The sequence below is a fragment of the Mesoplodon bidens genome (genome assembly GCF_964165515.1).
Source record: "Mesoplodon bidens genome assembly, chromosome: 11".
Classification (NCBI taxonomy): domain Eukaryota; kingdom Metazoa; phylum Chordata; class Mammalia; order Artiodactyla; family Ziphiidae; genus Mesoplodon; species Mesoplodon bidens.
The window spans coordinates 57854439-57877268 of NC_138167.1; the positions used below are offsets into that span (position 1 = coordinate 57854439).

At 54.0% G+C, this 22830-nt stretch overlaps 1 protein-coding gene across 2 annotated transcripts; it reads right to left on the minus strand.

Annotated features, from left to right (window-relative positions):
- Nucleotides 1-45: 45 nt before the first annotated feature.
- On the minus strand, nucleotides 46-20103 carry SELENOO (selenoprotein O). 2 transcript variants are annotated; one of them, XM_081248045.1, is made up of 9 exons: nucleotides 19512-20092; nucleotides 8301-8504; nucleotides 7147-7327; nucleotides 5838-5968; nucleotides 5160-5440; nucleotides 1869-2019; nucleotides 874-1059; nucleotides 622-778; nucleotides 46-528 (listed from the first exon to the last, which is right to left on the minus strand). In XM_081248045.1, the coding sequence occupies exons 1-9, from the start codon at nucleotides 20075-20077 to the stop codon at nucleotides 352-354; spliced, it is 2034 nt and encodes a 677-aa protein (XP_081104171.1). In that variant the 5' UTR covers nucleotides 20078-20092; the 3' UTR covers nucleotides 46-351. The 2 variants fall into 2 exon arrangements, with proteins under 2 accessions (XP_081104171.1, XP_081104172.1); XM_081248046.1 differs by having other exon boundaries at nucleotides 46-778; nucleotides 19512-20103.
- Between the last annotated feature and the right edge of the window lie 2727 nt (nucleotides 20104-22830).

Consider the following 22830-nt stretch of genomic DNA (forward strand, 5'->3'; position numbering starts at 1 on the left):
GCGGGTCCTGGGCCGGGGCAGGGGCAGAACGAACACACGGAGGCGACCGAGGGAGCTGCCAGTTTATTTAGGGGCTGCGTCCCCCGCCAGGCTGGCGAGGTGGGCGGGGGCCGTGCGTCCGCCGGTCCCCTCTGCTGAGCTGAGCTATCCTGGCGCAAAGCAGCCTGTCGCCGGGAGCAGAGCCTGGGGGCCGGGCAGTGCTGCCGAGTCGGCATCGGACAGAGACGGGTCGGGTCCTGACTGGGCATCTCTGCCGTCATGGAGAGGCGGGTGGGGCGGGCGCCACCTCGTGGACTCGAGGGCTCGGGCCTCGGGGCTCCTGTGTGGAGGCCTCCAAGGCGGTTACGATGATCACGTCACACACAGCTCCACCGCCCAGAGCGGGGGCTTGCTGCTGTACGAGTGCCGCCGGCTGGCTGCCCCGCTGGCCTCCCCACTGTCCTCCTCGGGCTCGGCGGCCTCGCGGGCCTCAGCGGCATCCCCCTCCCTGCAGTAAGGGGTCTCCAGCAGCTTCAGCACCCGCCGCACCTGGAGGAGAGCAGGGGGTGCGGTGTTTGTCGGGGCCCGGCCTCCCCGGCAGCGGGAGGGGACCAGGAGGGGAGGGCCGGGCGGGCCGCTTGCCTCTGAGAAGTCGCCGCTCTCGGCGGCCTCGATGGCGCCCTGCGCGATGTAGTTCCTCAGGACGTACTTGGGGTTGTTCGCGTGCATGACGCGCACGTGCTCGGCCTGCCAGGCAGCGGTGTCGTCGGCGGCCTCCTGATCCTTCTCCAGCCGGGCTCTGGAGTCACACCCGAGCCGAGCATCAGCAGAGCAGCCCCACCCCGTGGCCCCGGGGTCCCCGCGGGGGGTGGGGTGTGGGGGGCAGGGGTCCACCTGTACTCCAGGAGCCACTCGGCCCAGTGGCTCCTGTTCTTGCTGTGCAGCTCAGCTGGGCTCAGCTGCTCCAGCCGTGACTGCTGCTCCACGCGCTCCAGCTCCCGCGCCAGGCTTGCCCGCGTGCCGATGAGCGCCAGAAGCTGTGGGTTCGACTGCGCCAGCATGAGCATCATGGACAGCTGCCTGCGTGGAGCGGGCGTGTGAGGGGCCCCAGGCCACGTGGTCCCCACCGCTGCCCTGTCCCCAGCCCCACCAGGGGGGAGCCCGGGTCCGACGGACGCAGCCGACATGGGACTGCTACCAGCCGTCGGCCCTTGTTCTACCGCAGCCCCCGCACGTTGACAGGGCACACGGACGCCGCAGGCTGACCCGGGCCGGCCCCGGCTCCCTGCTGGCAGCCGCCCACCGACACGGCCCAGGACCCAGTCCCTCTGGGAGAGGTCCACTGCTGTCAGCTCCTCCCACAGTGATCACAGGGCTGGACGCTCCTCCACCTCTGGGGGCACCTGGGGGCAGGGCAGCCCCTGACACCCCCTTCCCCAGTTACCCTGGCTCCATGCCCAGCAGGTCCTGCCAGCTTCAGCCCCTCCCCACACTGCTGCTGCACTAGATTCCTGTCTGGCACGGGACAGGACACGTTGGTGATGGCTTTTGAGCTGCACCCTCAGGACATGACACGATGGTGCAGAAAGCCGGGTCTGGCCGGAGACTGCGGGCCCACACCCAGGCTCTTCCTGGGGAGCCTCCCCAGAGCAGAGACCACCGTGCCCCAGCCTGTGCCGCCTGGCCTCCCCATTCCAGTGTCAGCATCTCCATCCTTTCCTCTGACCAGTGGGCCTCAGTGCCACAAAGCCAGGGTCTGACCATCCCACTCCTGGGAGTGGAGCAGCCGCCTGGGCACTCCCGTCTCCAGCGTCCTCCCAAAGGCTTCGTTCTAAATGTTCCTCCCTTTCTGGAAACAAATGCTAGGGAAGCAAGACCCAAGTACTCACCGGGGATCCATCTGGGGTCGGAAGGCGAGCCTTAGCTCCTCCAGGGAGGCACACTGTGCAGTCAGCGCGGCCAGGAACTCGTCCAGGTCCGGAGACTCCGGCCTGGCTGGGAAGGAGCTCAGCAGGTAGAAGGAGTTTGTGAAGTCAGCACCTGGAACACGCAGCTGCTCAGGGCACCGTCCCATCACCAGAGGACCGTACGTGTTCATCTAACATGTGCGTGGTGCCCTGCTCAGCGTCAGGCTGGGGACTCCTGAGCCCTCCCCTCAGTCCTCCCAGCTCAGCCCCGACCCTGAACCTGACGAGTCACTCAGTCTCTCAAGGCCTCTAAGCCTGGTTTCTTCGTCTGTAAAATACAGTGAAGGCACCGAGGCCGGGCCTTGGCCCTCATCACTGTCATGGCAGTTAGCACTGCCCGCTTCAGGAGCTGCAGGGTCGAGATGGCACAGGACATGACACACAACAGACACTGTGAGGGCCTCAGCCTGACTTGCTAAAACACTGTCACCAAAACCCCCAAGGAAACATCCAAAAAACAGACACAAGGGAAAATGAGAAGGAAACCAGAACGGTATACTGCAAAAGATCACCTAAGCACGAGAGCAGTAACAGAAAATAAAGGACAAAAATGGTGTAAGACAGAAAACAAGGAGCAAAACAGCATAAGTCCTTCCTTATCAGTAATTACTTTAAAAGTAAATGAATTAGGGAATTCCCTGATCCAGTGGTTAGGACTCTGTGCCTTCACTGCTGAGGGCACAGGTTCAATCCCTGGTTGGGGAACTAAGACCCCACAAGCCAAAAAAAAAAAAAAAAAGTAAATGGATTAAAGTCTCCAAAGAGCAGAGACTGGCAGAATGGATAAAAAAACATGATCCAACTACAGTAAGATAACTCGCTGTAGACTCATAAGTCAAAAGCGAAAGGATGGAAAAAATATCCCATGATTTGCATACTGATAGTAACCTAAAGAGAGCTGGGATGGCTATGCTGACATCAGAAAAATAGACTATGTAAGAACTTGACAAAGAGGAGCATTGACGAGTCAGTTCAGCAAGAAGATGTAACAATTATAAACATGCACCAAACAAGAGCCCCCAATACACAAAGCAAAGACTCATAAAACTGAAGGGCGAACACAACATTTCAAATCAACTACACTCCAATTTAAAAACAAAAAAACCTGAAGGGTGGACTTGAGCAGTTCTGTAAGAGTTGGGACGTCAGCACCCAACACGTGGACAGAAGGTCAACAAGGAAACAATGTAAACAACAGACACAACACTCCACCCAAGCTCTCAGATGCACCTTCTCCAGGACAGACCATGTGTCGGGCCATAAAACCAGTCTTAATACACTGAAAAGACCGGTGTCTTCTGCAACCACGATGGCATGAAGTCACAAATGGAAGGACAACTGGAAAATTCACAAGTAATGTGAAAATCAACTACTGGGTCTAAAAAGAAATCACAAGGGAAATTAGAAAATACTTAGAGGTATGAACCAAAAGCAGCAGTGCTCAGAGGGAAGTTTATAGCTGTAAAAGCCTGCACTAAAAGAGCAGCTCTCTCTTATCACCAGAAAAAAATAAATTTGTAACTGTGTGATCATTTCACGTTATATACATACAGCAGATCATCATGTCACACACCTGAGACTTATATAATGCTATATGCCAGTTACTTCTCAGTAAAAAAAGATTTCAAATCAATAATCTTACATCTAAAGAAGTAGAAAATCACTGAAACCAAAGTTGGTTCTTTGAAAAGATCAGTAAAACTGACAAAATTTTAGCTACACTAAGAAAGAAAAAAAGACGCAGGTAACTAAAGGAAATCAAAGTGGGGATGTCACTGCAGACTGTACAGAAATGAAAGACTAAGAAAACATTATGAATAACAATTTAGATAACATAGATGACATAGACAAATTCCCAGAAACACATAAATTACCAGACCTGACTCAAGAAGAAATAGAAAATCTAAATAGTCCCATAGCAAGTAAGGAGACTGGAAACTTCCTAACACCGGAAATGTTAGGACCAGACAGCTTCACTGGTGAATTCTACCAAACATTTAAAGAAGAATTAACACCAGTCCTTCTCAGACTCTTCTGAAAAATAGGAGGGAACACTTCCTAACTCATTCATGAGATCAGCACTGCCTCGATACCAAAGCCAAACAAAGATACCACAAGAAAAGAAAACCACAGACCAGTATCCCTTGTAAATACAGATGTAAAAGAAACCTCAGCAAAACATCAGAAAGAGCAAGTAGGGTTTATCCCCAGAACGCAAGGGGTGTGTGTGTCCCCTCCCTGAATTCATATGGAAACCCAGCTCTGCAGGGTGATGGTATTTGGAGCGGGGGCCTCTGGGAGGTAGGTCACGAGGGTGGAGCCCTCACAGGGTGCTTCGTGCCCCTGCTCCCTACTCTGCCGTGTGAGGACAGCCAGAAGGCGGCACCCTGATCCTCGACCCCCAGCTTCCAGACCGTGAGGGGCAGTTTAAACTAACACAGGACACGGATGAAGAAGTAAAACCTGGCGATCACCTCAACTGAGGCCCAGTGTGAAAACACCGAATGAGGGACAGAAGGAAACATCCTCTACTAGAGAAAAGCCACATGTGCACAGGCCAACGGCTCACATCACACTTGTGTGAAAGACAGAGCTTTTCCCCAAGAGCAGGAACAGTAAGTGACGCCTGGTCGGCCACTTCTGCTGAGCAGCACCAGGCGTCCTAGCCGGAGCAGCCAGGAAGTCATAGGCAAACCCCACAGCGGCACCCCGGAGAGGATGGGAAACAGGAACGCAAAGACACGGCACGTCTGTGTTCACAGCAGCGTTGTTATGCATGGCGGCCACAGGGTGGAACAGCCCAAGTGTCCAACAGCCAAGGGACAAGCAAAAGGCAGGCCATCCGCACAGACTATGCGGCCTTAAAGTCCTGACATGCACAACAGGGATGACCACTGTGGAGGACGTCGTGCTGAGTGGGGTGAGCTAAATACACGGGGAGAAGAGCCACATGATCCCCTTGCCTGAGGTCCCTGGAGGAGGCGAGCTCTTAGAAAGCAAGCGTGAGGTTACCGGGGGTGGGGGGAGGGGCCCAGGAGCTAGTGCTTCACGGGTGCAGATGTCCATCTGGGAAGACGAGAAAGTTCTGGAGTCGCTGGCAGTGATGGTTGCAAGACTAGGTAAATGTGCTTAAAGCCACCGAAACATTAAATGTCAGTTTCATGTTCTGTTTCACCATGACGTGGCACACGCGCGCACCCTACCCACGCTCACCAGTCAGGCGCATGGTCTCCAGAAGCCCGGCCACCAGGGCGCTGTCCTCCTCCCGCTCAGCCCGCACGAGGCCCAGCTTCCGGCGCATCTTCTGCAAGTAGTGCCTACGGAACTCGGTGTCGAACTCCTCTGCCAGGATGGCCTCGGCCAGCGCGAGGGGCAGCGCAGGGTCCAGGGCCTCCGCCAGCTTCTGCAGGTTCCACTTGCACACCTCGGGCTGCCTGCTGTACGAGTAGCGCCCGGCGGTGTCGGAGGCGTTGCACACGTGGTCGGGGTCATACCTGCCGCGTGGGGAGAGCCGGGAGCTGCCTGAGGGGACCTGCCGAGCGACAGTGCAGGCCCTGGGTGGCTGCCGCTCCCCTGCCTGTCCCACGGGGCCCTGCAGCCTCTAGAGCAGGGGGGCCACAGTGCAGCGCGGCCCCCGCGCCCGCCCCTCCAGCCCACTCTCCACCTGGGAGCCGAGAAGGTGCTGTTTAAAGTGCTTCTGTGCTCAGAACCCTCCAGGGATTCCTGCTCTGGGGATAGCTGGCTGACCAGGCCTTGCTGAGAATTAAACACCGAACAAAACATTAACAAGAGCAGCCACACAGGCCTGCAGGTCCTTCCCATTGCCTTGAGATGCCTGCGCTGTCATATGCCTCCCGGCCAGGGTCCCCCAGCAGGTGGCGGGATGCCCACCTGTCCAGGAAGCCAAAGGGCCCGTAGTCGATGGTGAGCCCCACGATGCTCATGTTGTCCGTGTTGAGCACGCCGTGGCAGAAGCCCACGCACTGCCACTCAGCCACCAGCTGGGCCGTGCGTCGTGTCACCTGCAACAGCGCCACAGGACAGCCGCTGGCTGCCCCCCCCACCACAAACCAGCTGTGCCTGCTGAGCCGGTCTTGCTCTGCAGTGACTCCCAAGGGGCCCGACCCAGTGTCCTGTCCTGTCAGCTGACGCTCAGCTGTGGGGAGAACATCCAAGGATGGTTAAGAAGGAAAAAGTATTTTGGATGAGTTGATATGAGTGGCTCTGATCCTCACATACGTCATCTACCTCTTTCATATACTCACTGTTTTTTGGCTTTTATCCAAACCAGAAGAATCAGGGAACCTGGACATTCCCATGACTCAGGCCCTGTAGGATGACCACGTGGAAACAAGGAAGTTACCACATTCTCAGGCGAAAACTGCCCAGGTCCAGACACTGTGCCCAGGGCCCCGCCTCACCCTGGGCTGCAGGGAGCGGGGCGCAAACAGCCCAGCTGCCCCGCCCAGGGTCTGGCTGCCAGACCTGCCACCCCCTGCCCCCCGGCCAGGGAGCAGGGGCCCTGCAAGATGCAGGGCTGCACCTGAGGGCCCCCGGTGGCCCACAGACTGGTCCGCACGCACCACGCCTCCTGAGGCTGCAGACACTCCTGGAGTTGGGTGGCACCACCCTCTCTTCACTGACCAAGAGACCCAGGTTCAGAGGGGGGAGCCTGGACCACCCACTTCGGGTGTGAGCTGAGCCCCAAGACTCCCCTGGCATCACCCACGTGACAGACGAGAAGCAACAGTGTGGCTGAAGTGGGGTCCGGGGAGTGACAGGTGCAGGACAGTGCCCACTTCTGGTGCAGGGCGCTGGCCGCGGGCCTCCGGCCCTCAGGCAGACCCCTCGCCCTGCTGCCTGTTTCACTGGCTGAGGCTGCACCAGCTCCCACAACTGTGACTGTCGTGTGGCACAACGCCTAAGAGTTCTGGGGGAAATGGAGAGGCCAAGGGGTGTGTGTTTGGGGCCACCGTGAACACAGGCCCCACGCGGGAGGCCCAGCACCCACCAGCCCTGATTCCCTCCCAAGCTCTCCACGTGGCCCCTCGATGCCACTCAAATAGTGACCCGGGGGTCTGTCCCAGGACCCCGACCCTCAACCGTATCTGAGAAGTTGCCTCTGGGCTAAGCCAGGGCGTGGTGACTCAAGAGGGCCGGACACCCAGCATCTGCCCACGGTGGGGCAGCTCCCACCAACCTCCCGGAAGAAGGCAGCGTGCCTCTGCACGCTGTCACTGGCGTGGGTGGCCTGGATCTCGGGGTAGAAAGTGCTGATGACGTAGTCCAGCATCTGCACTCGGATGTCGCTCCTCCCCACGCTGGGGCCTGCGCGCCCCGTGTGCTCATCCGAGGACTTGAAGATCTCAAAGGATCCGAACCTGGAGGGAAGACCCGCGTGGACAACAGGTTAAACGTGACGCCTCCCCCTCACGAGTAAGGAAGGAGGGAGGGTGCTGCTAGCCCTCGTGGCGGGGCGGGGGGGACAAACCACCAAACGTAGCTGGTCGTTCAGTGATTCAGGCAGACACAGGGCACTTCCCGGGGTGCATGGGGCCGGCACTGCCACGGCCGCCCTGCAGGGACAAGAGGGGTTCTGTGTCCGGCCTCCCGCACCGAGGGATGCGCCCGTCACCGGCGTCCTGTAGTGGGGTGACCCACAGGCTCAGCGGTGGGGCAGTTATACCCTCCAGGGAGCAGGGTAACGTCCAGAGGCATTTTTGGGCGTCACGATGGGGTTACTACCAGCAGCTCGTGGGTGGAAGCCAGGAACGCTGCCTGAACACCCTACGAGACACAGATCAGCTCACAGCAAAGACGACCTGGTCCAAACGCCACTAGTGCAGCTGTGCCCAGAGGCCCCGGGTCTCCCAGGATGAGGCCAACGCCTGCCCCGACACTTCCTCCCCCGGAGGACAAAGGGAAAGCTGGTGACAGCTGACGCACAGGGTCAGCCCGGGTCACCTGACGCTGCCAGACCGCCACAGCCACCTCCTGGCGACTCTGGGTTCAGGTGGTCGGTACCGAGCACCCGACGCCAGACAGCGTTGTGACGTCGAGAACTAACAGGCCCCGCTGGAGACAGCAGCCAGGAGGCCTCCAGTCAGTGAACAGGGGCCAGAGGAAGCAGGCACACCGGGCGTCACGGCCGCTCGTCCAGCAGCACAGTGAGGCCGTTTTCTTGGTGCATCTTACGTAGCTCCTGGTCATAAACTCCAGGTCCACAGCTCTGGACATGCCGCCCCAGAGCCTGCACTGGGGCGACCTCCTCTGGCCGCCCCAGGCCCTGCACCCTGGCCGGGCAGCTGCACTCTGGCCACCGGGGCGACACAGGAACACGAGGACGGGAGTTACCTGAGGAACGTGGGGGCCACGCGCAGCACGACCGCGCACTGCTCGGGCCTGGGGTTGCCGTCGTAGAACACATCCCGCTCGACAGTGGACTGGGATGTGACGCAGGCGCCAGCCCGCGTGGTGGGGATGCCCAGGTGGAACATGGCCTCACTGCACAGGAACTCGCGGATGCTCGAGCGCAGCACCTTGCGACCATCGGCCTGTCTGAGGTCAAGCACAGAGGTCACTGCCGGGCTCCACTCAACACCAAGGTGTGGTCACAGAGGGAAGGGACTGGAAGAAAGCCTCCTAATGGCTTTTTAAAAACAACCCATGGGCTTCCCTGGTGGCGCAGTGGTTGAGAGTCCGCCTGCCGATGCAGGGGACACGGGTTCGTGCCCCGGTCCGGGAGGATCCCACATGCCGCAGAGCGGCTGGGCCCGTGAGCCATGGCCGCTGGGCCTGTGCGTCCGGAGCCTGTGCTCCGCAACGGGAGAGGCCACAACAGTGAAAGGCCCGCGTACCGCAAAAAAATAAAAATAAATAAAAATAAAAATAAATAAAAACAACCCACGAGCAGCTCCGACATCACTGTAAAAAGAGTCTGTTTTGGATGATCCCAGGTGCTAAGCCCCTAACCTCCTCCAGGTCTGGAACCGCAGCACAGGGTGCCTGGCCCGCAGCAGGAGGCCAGGTCCACACAGAGGTCAGGGAAGGCTACTCCCAGGGTCACACACACGCTCGAAAATCCACAATTCTGTTTTTATGAATTTACTTTGTGAAAATCCTTTTACAACAGCACAGACACAGAGCATCATTTGCAGTGGGGGGGGGGACCCCAGTCTCCCTCAGGGAGCTCTGAATGATGTGGATGTTTTCTTCTTATGCTAAACCTTCATTATTACTATTATTTTAAATAGACTTTATTTTCCTAGGCAGTTTTAGGTTCACAGCAAAACTGATCAGAAGCCAGAGAGATTTCTCATATACCCTGCCACCACACACACACAGCCTCCCCCAGTTATCAATGTCCCCACCAAGGGGAGAGACATTTGTCACACTCGATGAAGCTATGCCGACACATCATCATCACCCAGAGTCCACTGTTCATATCAGGGTTCACTTTCAGTGTTGTCCATTCTGTGGGTTTGACAGAGATCCACCATTACAGTGTCATACAGAACAGTTTCACAGCCCGAAAAACCCTCTGTGCTCTACCTGGTCATCTCTCCCCTCCCAACCCCTGGTCTTTTACTGTCTCCACAGTTTTCCCTTTTCCAGAATGTCATAGAGTTGGAATCATACTGTGTGACCTTTCAGATTCACTTCCTTCACTTACTGATACGCATCTAAGTTTCTTCCATGTCTTTTCATGGCTTGATGGCTTTTCTTTTTTTTTTTCTTTCTATTCTTTTGCTGAATAATATCCCATTGTCTGGACGGGCCACGGTTTGTTTATCTATTCACCTTGAAGGACATCTTGGCAGCTTCCAAGTTTTGGCAATTATGAATAAAGTTGCTGTGAACATCCATATACAGGGTTTTCGTGTGGACGTGTTTTCAACTGCTTTGGGTAAATGCTGAGGAGCATGATCCTTGGATCATACGGTGAGAGTGTATTTAGTTTGGTAAGAAGCCACCACACTGTCTTCCCAAGTGGCTGCACCGACCTGCATGCCCAGCAGCCGTGAATGGGAGCTCCCATTGCTCTACATCCTTGCCAGCATTTTGTGTTGTCAGTGTTCGGGAATTTGGCCATCCTCCCAGGTGTGTAATGGCGTCTCCTTATTAATTTGCATTTTCCTGATGACACATGATGTGAAACGTCTTTTAAAGTGCTTATATGTCATCTCTGTATCTTCTTTGGGGAGGTATCTAACAAGGTCTTTGCCCCATTTTAAAATCAATTTGTTTTCTTATTGTTGAGTTTTAAGAGTTCTTTGTATATTTTGGATAACAGTCCTTTATCAGATGTGTATTTTGCAGAGATTTTCTCCCAGTCTGTGGCTTGTCTTCTCATTTCTCCTGACAATTGTCCTTCACCGAAGTTTTAACTTTAATAAAGTCCAGCCTATCAATTATTTCTTCATGGATCCTGTCTTTCGTATGGTACCTAAAAAGTCATTTCTATACCCAAGGTCATCCAGATTTTGTTTTATCTTCTAGGAGTTTTACAGTTTTGCATTTTGTTTAGGTCTGTGATCCCTTTTGAGTTAATTTTTGTGAAGGGTGTCAGGTCTGTGTCTAGATTTTTTTTTTGTATGTTGATATCCAGTTGTTCCAGTACAATCTGTTGAAAATACTATCATTGCTCCATTGGATTGCCTTTGCTCCTTTGTCAAAGATCCACATCTATGCAGGTCTATTTCTGGGCTCTCTGTTCTGTTCCATTGACCTATCTATTCTTTGGCCAAAACCTATCTATCTATCTATCTATCTATCTATCTATCTATCTATCATCTATCTATCTATTTATTTATTTATTTTTGGCTGCATTGGGTCTTCATTGCTTCACGTGGGCTTTCTCTCTAGTTGTAGCGAGCGGGGGCTACTCTTGGATGTCGTGCGTGGGCTTCTCATTGTGGTGGCTTCTCGTTGCGGAGCAGGGGCTCTAAGCACGCGGGCTTCAGTAGTTGCAAAACCACACTCTCTTGATTGCTGAAGCTTTATGGTAAGTCTTGAAGTGCGGTAGTGTCAGTCTTCTGACTTTGTTCTTCTCCCCCAGTATTGTGAGGGCTATACTGGGTCTTTTGCCTCTCGATATAAATTTTAGAATCAGTTTGTCAATATCTACAAAATAACTTGCTGAGACTTTGATTGGGATTGCACTGAATCTATAGACTGAGTTGGGAAGAACCAATATCTTGACAATATTGAGTCTTCCTATCCATGAACGTGGAATATCTTTACATTGATTTAGTTCTTCTTTGATATCTTTTATCAGTTTTGTAGTGTTCCTAGTAGACGTCTTATATTTTCTTAGATTCACACCTAAGTGTGAACTCACACTTAGGCGTGAATCTAATTTTTAGGATTGCTAATGTAAACAGTATTGTTTTAAATTTCAAATTCCACTTGTTCACTGCTGGGATATACTAAAGTGATTGACCTAGGTAGTAACTCTGTATCCTGCAACCTTGCTATAACTGCTTATGAGCTCATTTTTTTGGTCAGTTCTTTGAGATTTTCTACATAGATGTTCATCTGCAAACAAAGACAATTTTTATTTCTTCCATCTCAATCTGTATGCCTTCGATTTTCTTCTCTTGTCTTGTTACATTAGCTAGGACCTCCAGGGATGTTGAAAAGCAATGGAAAGAGGGAACATCTTTGTCTTGTTTCTAATCTTAGTGGGAAAGCTTTGAGGTTCTCATGATTAAGTAGATTTAGCTATAGGTTTTCTGTAGATACTCTATCAAGTTGAGGAAGTTCCTCTCTATTGCTAATTTACTGAGTTTTTATCATGAATAGGTCTTGGGTTTTGTCAAATGCCTTTTCTGCTTCAATTGATGTGATGATGCGAGTTTTCTTCTTTAGCCTGTTGATCTGATGGATCACGTTAATTAATTTTTGAATACTGAACCAGACTTGCATACCTGGAATAAATCCCATTTAGTGGTGATGTATAATTCTCTTCAAACATTGTTGGATTTGATTTGCTAATATTTTGTTGAAGATGTCTTTATCTATGTTCATGAGGGGTTTTGGTGTGTAGTTTTCTTTTCTTGTATTGTCTTTGTCTGGATTTGGTATTAGGGTAATGCTGGCCTCATAGAATGAGTTAGGAAGTATTTCCTCTGCTTCCATTCTCTGAAAAAGAGTGGAATACTTTCATCCTTAAATGTTTGGTAGAATTCACTGGTGAGTCCATCTGGGCCTGGTGCTTTCTGTTTTGGAAGGTTATTAATTGTTGACTCAGTTTCTTTAATATACATAGGCCTATTCAGATTATCTTATTTTTTTCTTGTGAGATTTGGCAAATTGTGTCTTTCAAGGAATTGGTCCATTTCACCTAGGTTATCAAATTTGTGAGCACAGAATCATTCAGAGTAGTTTTACTATCCTTTTTTTTTTTTTTTTTTTTACGGTACACAGGCCTCTCACCGCTGTGGCCTCTCCCATTGCGGAGCACAGGCTCCGGACGCGCAGGCTCAGCGGCCATGGCTCACGGGCCCACCCGCTCCGCGGCATGTGGGATCTTCCCGGACCAGGGCACGAACCTGTGTCCCCTGCATCGGCAGGCAGACTCTCAACCACCGCGCCACCAGGGAAGTCCCCTTACTATCCTTTTAATGTCCATATGATCTGCATGATTTCCCCTCTTTAATTTCTGGTATTAGTAATTGTGTCCTCACTTTCTTTGTTAGTTAGCCTGGCTAGAGGTTTATTGATTTTATTGATCTTTTCAAAGAACAAGCTTTTGGTTTCACTGATTTCCTATTTCAATTTCATTGACTTCTGCTCTAATTCTTATTATTTCTTTTCTTTTGCTTACTTTGGATTTGATTTGCTCTGCTTTTTGTAGTTCCCTAATGTGGAAGCTTAAATGATTGGTTTTAGATCTTTCTTCTTTACTAACATATGCACTCACTGCTATAAACTTCCCTCAAAGCACTGCTTTCACCGTACCCCATACATTTGGTGTTTTCATTTTCATTTAGTTCAAAATACTTAAAATTTTCTCGAGATTTTGTCTTTGACCATGTGTTATTTAGAAGTATGTTGCATAATCTCCAAGTATTTTGGGGTTTTCAGTTATCTGTTATTGATTTCTAGTTTGATTCCATTGTGGCCTGAGAACAGACACTGAATGATTTTTATTTTAAAAAATTTGTTAAGGTGTGTTTTATGGCCTAGAAGGTGGTCTCTCTGGATAAATGTTCCATGTGGGCCTGAGAAGAATATGTATCCCATTGTTGTTAGATGAAGTAGGGTATAGATGTTCTTTACATCCAGTTGATTGATGGTGTTAACTGAGTTCAAAGGTGGCCTTACCAATTTTCTGCCTGCTGGCTCTGTCCATTTCTGATAGAGGGGTGTTGAGTCTCCAACAATGACAGTGGATTCATCTGTGCCCCTCTGAAGTTCTGTCAGTTTCTGCCTCATGGTACTCTGATGCTGCTATCTGGCACATATACAAGTAAGGACTGTTTTGCCTTCTTGACCCCTTCATCATTTTGTCATGCCCCTCTTTATCCCTAATGACTTTCCTTACTCTGAAGTCCACTCTTCCTGAATTAATATGGCTACTCCTGCTAACTAGTGTTAGCATGGTATGCTTTCCTCCATCCATTTACTTTTCCTTTTTTTTGTATTTTGGCAGCATGCGGGATGGTTCCCCAACCAGGGACCGAATCCAGGCCTCCGCAGTGAAAGTGCCAAATCCTAACCACTAGGCCACCAGGGAAATCCCCCATCCATTTACTTTTAATCTACATGTGTCTTCATATTTAAAGTGGATTTCTTATGGACAACATATAGTTTGGTCTTGTTTTTTTATTTATTGGCCTTGCTCTTTGTTTTCTCTTTCACTCTTTTTCTGCCTTTTGTGGTTTTAACTGAGTATTTTGTGATTCCAATTTCTCTTTTTTCATCAGTTCTCGCCTGGTGTATCAGTTATACTTTTTTGTTTTGTTTTACTCTTTAAAAAAATGGTTGCCCTAGGACTTCCCTGGTGGCACAGTGGTAAAGAATCCACCTGCCAATGCAGGGGACACGGGTTCGAGCCCTGGTCTGGGATGATCCCACATGCTGCGGAGGAACTAAGCCTGTGTGCCACAACTACTGAGCCTGTGCTCTAGAGCCCGCAAGCCACAACTATTGAGCCCACGTGCCACAGCTACTGAAGCCCGCGCACCACGAGGAGTAGCCCCCCCTCGCCACAACTAGAGAAAGCCTGCACTCAGCAACAACAACCCAACGCAGCCGAAAATAAATAAATAAATAATTTTTTTAAAAAAAATGGTTGCCCTAGAGTTCGTAATATACCATTTACAACTAATCCAAGTCTACTTTCAGGTAACACTACCCTGCTCCATGGGTAGTATGAGTACCTTATAATAACAAAATAATCCTAATCCTTCCCTCCCATCCCTTATTTGACTGGTGTCATTAATTTCATTTATACATAAATGCATCATCACTATTATTTTAAACAAGCTATTACCTGTTATATCAATTAAGATGAGGAAAAGTAAAGGTTTTTATTGTACTTTCACTTCTCTTATGCTCTTCCGTTGTTTATGTGGATTCAAGTTTCTGACCTACATCATTTTCATTCCCTATAAAGAACATCTTTTAACATTTCTGGCAAGACAGGTCAACTGCTAACAATTTCCCTCAATTTTTGTTTGTCTGAGGAAGTCTTTATTTCTCCTTCACTTCTGAAGGATAATTTCACAGGGTACGGAATTCTAGGTGGGTGGGGTTTTTTTTTTCCTTATCACTTTAGATACTTCACTCCACTTTCCTCTTGCCTGGCTTCTGAGAAGTCAGATGTAATTCTTATCTTTGCGCCTCTGTAGGTGAAGTGTTTCCTTCCTCTAGCTTCTTTCACTTTTTTTTCTTTATTTCTGCCTCTCTGTAGTTTGAAAATTGTGAGCCTAGATGTAGTTTTGTTTGTTTTTGTCTTTTGGTGGGGGTGGGGGAGGCATTCCTCCCGCTCGGTGTGCTCTGAGCTTCTTGGATCTGTTTGGTGTCTAACATTAATTTGGGGAAATTCTCAGTCATTTCTTCAAATATTTCTTCTGTTTCTTTCTCTCTTTCTCTCCTGGTATTCCTATTACACATGTGTTACTTCTTTTGCATTTGTCCTACAATTCTTGGTGAGTGTTTGGATTTTTTCAGTCTTTATTTTTTTAAATTTTTTTTTGCTTTTTATCTTTGGAGGTTTCTCCTGAGATTATCTTCAAGTTCAGAGATTCTTTCCTCATCTGTGTCCAGTCTAGCAACATGTCCATCAGAGGAATTCTTCATTTTTGTTAGTGTTTTTGCTAGAAATCTCTAGCATTTCCTTTTTGTCTTTTTCAGAATTTCCATCTCTCTGCTTACACTGCCCATCTATTCTTTTTGTATTTATTTATTTATTTGTTTATTTATTTATTTATTTATTTAATTTTTGGCTGTGTTGGGTCTTTGCTGCTTCGCGTGGGCTTTGTTGAGGTGCCTGGGCTTCTCATTGCGGTGGCTTCTCTTGTTGTGGAGCACAGGCTCTAGGCGTGAGGGTTTCATTAGTTGCGGCACGTGGGCTCAGTAGTTGTGGCTTGCGGGCTCTAGAGCATGGGCTCAGTAGTTGTGGTGCACGGGCTTAGTTGCTCTGCTTGCCCATCTATTCTTTTTTTTTTTTTTTTTAAGGTTTTATTTATTTATTTTTGACCATGCCGAGCGGCTTGAGGGACCTCAGTACCCCGACCAGGGACCAAATCCAGACCTCTGTCAGTGAAGGCCTGAGTCTTAACCAGTGGACCACCAGGGAATTCCTCTAGTCTCATTTTATTTATTTTTAAAATAAATAAATTTATTTATTTATTTTTGGCTGCATTGGGTCTTCGTTGCTGTGCGCGGGCTTTCTCTAGTTGGGGCAAGCGGGGGCTACTCTTCGTTGTGGTGCGCAGGCTTCTCATTGCAGTGGCTTTCCTTGTTGCAGAGCATGGGCTTTAGGCGCGTGGGCTCAGTAGTTTTGGCATGCAGGCTCAGTAGCTGTGGCTCGCGGGCTCTAGAGCACAGGTTCAGTAGTTGTGGCGCACCAGCTTAGATGCTCTGCGGCATGTGGGGTCTTCCCAGACCAGGGCTCGAACCCGTGTCCCCTGCATTGGCAGGCGGATTCTTAACCACTGCACCCCCAGGGAAGTCCTGCCCATCTATTCTTGAATGTTGCCTGCTTTATCCATTAGAGCCCTGAGTATATTAATCATAATTGTGTTAAATTCCAACACAATTGGAATTGTGTTGGTCTGATAATTCCAACATCTCTGCCATGTCTGAGGCTAGTTATGATGCTGGCCCTGTCTCTTCCAACTGTGTTTTCTGCCTTTTAGTATGTTTTGTAAGTTTTTCTTGATAGCCAGGCGTGATGTATGGGGTAAAAGGAACTACTGTAAGCAGGCCTTCAGTGATGTAGAGGTGGGTTATAGGTGTCAGGTGGAGGCCTCAGACTCTGAGTGACCCTGTGCCTCTGGACTGAGAGCTTCCATATGTGCTTTTCAGTCTCCTCTCCGCCAGAGGGCGCTGGAGCTGGGCATTTCCCTTCCCCAGGTCTGTTGGGCTCTGATAACACCCCAGCAGGTCAGGCTCTGGTTAATTAGCTTCCCCCAAGGGCAGCCTTGTTCAGAACAGAGTGCTCTGGTGTACTCCATAGACCTCTTTTTCCCCCCTCCTGCCAGAAGCACAAAGGGATTTTCCACCAATATTCACTGTGAGAAGACAGGAGAGCTCCAGGAGGTAAAACTCACCAGAGGGCGGGGCTCGCTTATGACTGGGCCCTGAAATTTTCAACTGACTGGTACACACTGAGCCTCCCGCAATTCACCAATTACAGGGCAAGGATCTGTGCAGACTCCCGCTCTGGTAACTCGTAATTCTTTGTATTTGCCTGTCAGTCTCTCCAATTTGGGGGGTGGGGCAGCAATTTGCCCTCTGACCTCACTTTTCTTGCAGATCTAAGAAGACTTGTTGATTTTTCAGTTTGTTCAGCTTTTCACTTGTTAGAATGGAGTGATGATTTCCAAGGTTTCTTACATGCTGGACTGGAAACTCATTATTTTTTCAAATTAAAGAAGGAAAGTGGTAGCAGCACACGAGAACAGCTGGCCTGCATGAGCCACGACCTCAGCCTCTCCTTGTAAGATGAAGTGCGCTGGACACTTTGACCTCCAAGAGCCCCCACCCAGCAAACAAACACAACAGCAAAGTGAGCTTGGGTCTCTGCCCTTCAGGGTCAGGCCTGGCTTCCTGGCCTGGCCCAGGGCATGGCAGTGTGCCAGCACTCTCCCAGGCAGGAAGGCACCTGAAACAGTTTGGAAAATTCTCTAGGAAAGAACAAAAACTGGCGGGAAGACACTGGGCTCACTTCTGTCTCACCTGCAGAAGGACACCGAGGCTGAGTGAAGGTGCCCAGGGTGCACGTCTGCCCACATCCTCTGCCAGGAAGAGGCCAGAGCCGGGCCCAGCGTTGAGTTTGGGGTGCTGGGGCCTAGGCCTGGAGAGCGGGGCCAGGGAGGCCGGGAGTCAGTGGAGATCTCTGCAGGCCTCCTGCCTTGCCCTCACCTGGGAGCCTGGGTGTGGCTCATTCCAGGTGTGAGTGACACCTCTAGAAACCCGGCCTGACAGTCACCCCGGGGCTGTCTGCAGGGTGACTGTGCCTGCCTCTGGCTGACGAGACCCTCAGTCCACAGCTGCACTCCACTCACCCTCTTCTAGTCTGTAATCCGTCCTCAAATGTCACTCCACACCTGCCCTCCACCTCCCCCCAGCCTGTTTAGCAGGAAGCCAGTACAGTCCAAGCTAATTGTGGATCTGGTAAAAATGATCCAGAAAACAAGCTGCCTATCTCCTTGCCTGGGGCAAAGTGCCCAAAGCAGAAACCAGAACTGAATAATGATTACACAGCAAGGGTACAGGGCCTCAGGGTGGCCCTGCCCCCAGAGAGCCGCATGGACATGTGACAACGGTCCCTTCTCCTGGGCGCCCATGTCTGTTCCCAGCCAAACTGCTGGGGTGGACCCAGCTGAGGACAAGCTCTTCTGCACCTGGCAGGAGAGGCCGTCCTGAAATCCCAACCCCCATGGGAGGCAGAAGCAAGAAGCCACCTGCGCATCCCCCAAAACCCATGCCAGGGGACTCGAGCAGCTGGCCTTAAGCCACTCACACCACTTCAGATGTTAGCCTCAAGCCTTGTTGAGGCTGGGGACCCCAGGAAATGCTGGGGGTGGTGGGTGGGTGCACATCTGGTAAGGGTCAAACAGCCTCTTTCTTTTAAAGGACCTCAGGTCTGGACACACTGACTTACAGCTCAAGTCTTCAAATATTAAAAGCAACTTCCAACAGCAGATTACTCTCACAAAAATGTTTTTTATAAATGGCAAAAACAAATGATTAAAATGAACACATGAAGTTGAAAGATGCTCATACAATGTGCAGGCCCCAGGGCGAGAAACATTTACACGTGACCCCAAGGAGCAGAAATGCTTCTGCCGGCCACGAGTGCAGACAGCTCTGAGCAGGTTGTTCCAGGCGGGTGGGGCGGGTGCCAGGACGCACTCAGGACATTTCAGAGACACCAAGGTTTGAAGACTGGGGGATGAGGAAGGACCAGCTATCCTGAGGATCTGAGGTGGCGCTGGTAGAGTTGGGGGCCCGGTTCAGTCCCTGCAGAGAGGGGAGGGGAGAGCTCATGGAAGGGGCCAGACCAGAGACACACCCTCGGGATTTCTTGGAACATAAAACGCCAAGTTAGGTGTGATTCTTTCAGCCATTCAATAAGCATTTAACAAATATGGCCTAAATATATGAACTTTTTTAGTGAAAAGGAGCAGAAGAGACTATCAGCACTGTGTGTACAGGAGGCATGACAGCTGCGGGAAGGGCGCCCTGCTGGGTCAGGCTGTGGGCATCTGGACCCCAACACTGGCCCATAAGCCCCTGGATGGGCATCTGACACTGCCCACCTCACTGCGGGGTCAGAACATGGCTGGCCCCCAAGTGCTTGGAAGCCCGGGCCTGGGAGAAGGTCCACTGGGCTGAGGATCTGTCCCGGTCCAGGGCACCGGCTGCACAGTAAGCATCTGCAGTGCTAAAGTGTGTGGGAGGGAAGCTGACTGCCCGATCAGCATTCAGAGGAAGCCGGAAGCCGAGTGCGCCGAGCAGGCAGCAGGGCTGGGCACGCGGTAAACGTGAGCGTGCTGCACGTAGAACTGACTCCAAACTCTCCGGATAGTTTATGAGAACAGAGCACGGGCAGCTGCCAGCGCTGTGTGATCAGACGCTCAGCCTGACCTGAGGGGCAGCAGGACCCTCCCCTTCCCCCTCTTCCAGGCAGACGGGGCAGGGACGCTCCGAGGCGGCCAGGAGCCACAGAACCTGCTCCCTCGCCTCCTGTCCTGGCCTCAGGGCCTTTGGCTCGGGCGCTGCTACCCACCACGTTCTACGTCCCCACGCCACACTTTTCCGTAGTTAATCTCCCCCACAACCGCCCCACCGGGGAGGAGAGCTCCGAGGGTACGGGCGCAAACACACCTGGAGAAGGGCGTGGGGCCGGCGCCCTTGAGCTGAAGCTCCCAGCGCTCGCCGGCCGCCGTGCACACCTCGCCCAGGTACATGGCAGCGCCGTCGCCCAGCTGCCCGGCGAACTGGCCGAACTGGTGGCCGCAATAGCAGTGCGCGGCGGGCTCGGCGCCCGGCAGCAGCGCGTTGCCGCTGAAAAAGAGCGCGGCCTCGGCCTCGCGCGCCTCGCGGGCGGCGGCGTCAGCGGGCGGCGCGCCCAGGCCCAGCAGCGCCAGCGCGGGCTCCGACAGCGCCACGACGCGCGGCTGCCGCAGGGGCGCGGGCCGCACGCGGCTGAAGCAGGCGCCGGGCACGGTCCGCGGGGCGGACGGGGCGCCCTCGGGGCCAGGCGGCGGCGTCTCCACCGGCAGCGCGCGCAGGGCGCGGTTGTCGAAGCGCAGCCCCGCCAGCCAGCGGGGCTCAGGCTCCATGGCGCCGGCCGACGCGGAGCAGGGCGCGGGCGGCGGGCAGCAGCCGAGGGGCGGCCGGGCACGGGCGGCCGCGAGTGAGGCCGGCAGCGCTACCCGGAACACGGCCATCCAAGGCGCCGCGGCGGCGGAAGCCCCTCTGCCCCGACCGGAAGCCCCGCCCCGCGCTCCGCCGCCCAATTGCCGGGGGCCGCGCCCGCGAAAGCCTGGCTCTGATTGGTCACGCCATCTATCTGCTTCTGCTCCAGGTCTCGCCTCGGGGACTCCGAGGTCCTGGCCCGTCCGGGTCCCGGTCCGCGGGGCTGCGGCTGAGGGCTGGGGCGCGCGGCGGAGACTAGGCCGTCCGGAATGACTGCCCTGCGCCACAACGGCAGGTCCCTGGAGGTCCGCCCCGGAGGCACCGGCCGGTCCGGGCTGAGCGCTCCGGGCCGGTGGCCGTGACGAGTGACGTCCCTATGGGACCTCCGGGGTGCCTCCCAACTCCGCGGTGAAGCCAAGGTCAGACCCGGCCCCACGCTTTGCTGAGGTTTGGCCCTGGATTGTCCTTTGCCCACTGTGCACAGGGTAGGAGGGAAAGAGGACCTTTGTCCAGATCTGGCCGAAAGTCGGGGGACAGTTATGGGCCGGGAAGAGCCCCAGGGTGAAGCCAAAGCCGAGAGCCTGCCAGCCTGGGGCCAGGCGACTCCCTCGTGCAGGGCCTTTGCTCCTGCTCTTTCCCTGCTCCAAGCAGGGTTCCTCACACGCGGGCTGGATCCCAGGCCCACCTCTCCTGCCTGCCTCCTGTGTTTTTCCTTGCACTTCTCTCTGAAATTAGCTCATTCCCTTATTTTCCTGTTTCCTGTGTGTTTTTCTCCTCACCCACGCTCTGGAAGGGTGGGAGCCTTGATGATCTGGGCACCAGTTCCCCCAGAGCAGAGCCTGGCCCAGAGAAACCCCCCCATAGATGCCCAGGAGGCCTAGGGTGGGCGCAGGGTGGGGAGGGCAAGCCTGGCCTTGAAACGCCCGCCCCCAGGTGAGGAGCTGGGGTCAGTGTTGCAGAATGACTCAGGGGTTCAGTTCAGAAGAGCCTTGTGGAGGGCCCCCCAGGGGACCCCGCTGATGCCTGCGTGGCGCTGGTGGTCCTTGCAGGGGTTCCCAAGCCCCTGCCCACCTGGACCCAGAGTCACACCCGAGACCGCGGACAAACTCGCGAGCTGGCCCGTGGCTGGGGCTGTTCTGTTCCCGCTGCCCTGATTCCACACCAACTTCAGGGAGACGCCTCGGAACCTCCCCCTGGGGCCCCAGCACAGCACCCCAGACCTCGTGTGAACCAGCTCCGCCCCTGCCGGCTCTGTGACCTCGGGGAAGCCCTCACCCCCCTCCAGCTCGGGGTCCTCTTCCCTGACATGAGCAATGACACTGCCGTCTGTGTGGGGTGGGGGGGTCCCACGGACAACGGGGACAACGTGGTGAGGGCCTGGTAGGTGCTCGGCACCCTGGAGCCCCCTCCTGCAGCCTGACGGCTTCCCTTCCACCTGGACCCACCTGGGGTCTTCCCTACGTGGCCTGCTGGCAGAGTCCCCTGTTCCCAGCTTCCTTCCTAGCTACCTGGGAGACCTGACCTGAGCCTCCCCTCTTCCCCAGGCCCAGGCCCTCCTGCCCCATCTCCTGGCCGCCTCACCCCACTGTCCTACCCCTACTCTGGAATCCGGTGGGACTGGGTGTTTGAGGGCTGTGAGCGCCGGGATCTGTGCCCTACTGCCTGCCCTGCCTGAGCTCACAGCAGAGGGAACATCTGGTGGGTTCCAGTGATTCAGCAGGTCAGGGCGGGAGGGTCAGTGGCCCTCCCAGCCCTGGCAATCTTGCCTCTGCCTCACTCTTGGGCTGCATGGCCTCGTGGACCTCCCTAGGCCCATCCGGTACCTGCAGGTGCCGCTGGAGTGCAGGGTCCACGTGGCCCTGATGCGTGGGAGCTGAGCTTGGCCCCTTCCTGGCGCCTCCCTGCAGAGAAGACTCAGCCGACAGCCAGGCTGCGCCATCCTTGCAGGGCAGGCCTAGGCCCTGGGGGCCGCAGGGCGAGTGCACAGCCCGCTAGAGCGCAGGGCCGGCCCACGGTCGCCCAGCGCATGCCTGAGTCGGCCCTGGTGTGCTCCGGCCTCGGTGTGTTGAGGTTGGCCTGGTCGCCATGGCTATACCACCAGCTGGTGCCTGAGGGCTCGCGGCTGCAGCTGGCAGAGGTGTGGGCCATCGGCGCAGGGCGTTCGGCCATGGGGCGTGTGGTGCAGCGTACTGAAGCCACAGCCCTCCTGGTTGTGGACACCGCCGGAGCCCTGGAATGTGTACCCTGTACGGTGTGGGCTGCGGCGCTGCAGCCCTTCAGTTGCACCCCCATCGTGGATCCTGGCCATCTGGGCCCCCCGGCAGGTGGTCCAGGAGGTACATCCTTTCCCGGAGGGCTGAGGCTGGCAGAAGTAGGCTGAGAAGTTGGGGGCTCTGGGGTCCCAACCTTCTCCCCAGCCCCTAGCCCAGGAAGCATGTCGGCGCACCATGATGCTTGTGGGCAGGGGGGTGGTACGAGAGCCCCCAGCCCTCCCAGGCACTCACCTGTGGCCCTGAGTACAGGCCGAGAGGTAGAGCCAATAAAACCGGTCTCCCTGGTTCACGTGGAAGCTGTCATAGCGGGCCCGCAGCGAGTGGTTGCCCATGTCCCGCAGATCCACCATCAGCTCGGTGTGCAGGCCGGGCTGGGAGGTCAGGCCCGAGATGTGTTCCAACCCCGGCCAATGGTCACCCACGGGGAGTGGGGCACCCAGGCTCAGGCCTGCCCTGTGTTCTCAACAAGGCCCCAGGGCCCTGGCTGCACGGCCTTCCTACCTCCCCAGTCT

Excerpts from the sequence above, each read along its gene's own strand:
- SELENOO (XM_081248046.1), bottom strand. The coding sequence starts at position 20,077 with ATGGCCGTGTTCCGGGTAGCGCTGCCGGCCTCACTCGCGGCCGCCCGT. Across the intron at positions 5,969-7,146 it reads ACGCTGCCTTCTTCCGGGAG|GTGACACGACGCACGGCCCA; the intron begins GTTGGTGGGAGC and ends GCGCTGTTGCAG. Across the intron at positions 1,060-1,868 it reads CGACCCCAGATGGATCCCCG|GCAGCTGTCCATGATGCTCA; the intron begins GTGAGTACTTGG and ends CGCTCCACGCAG.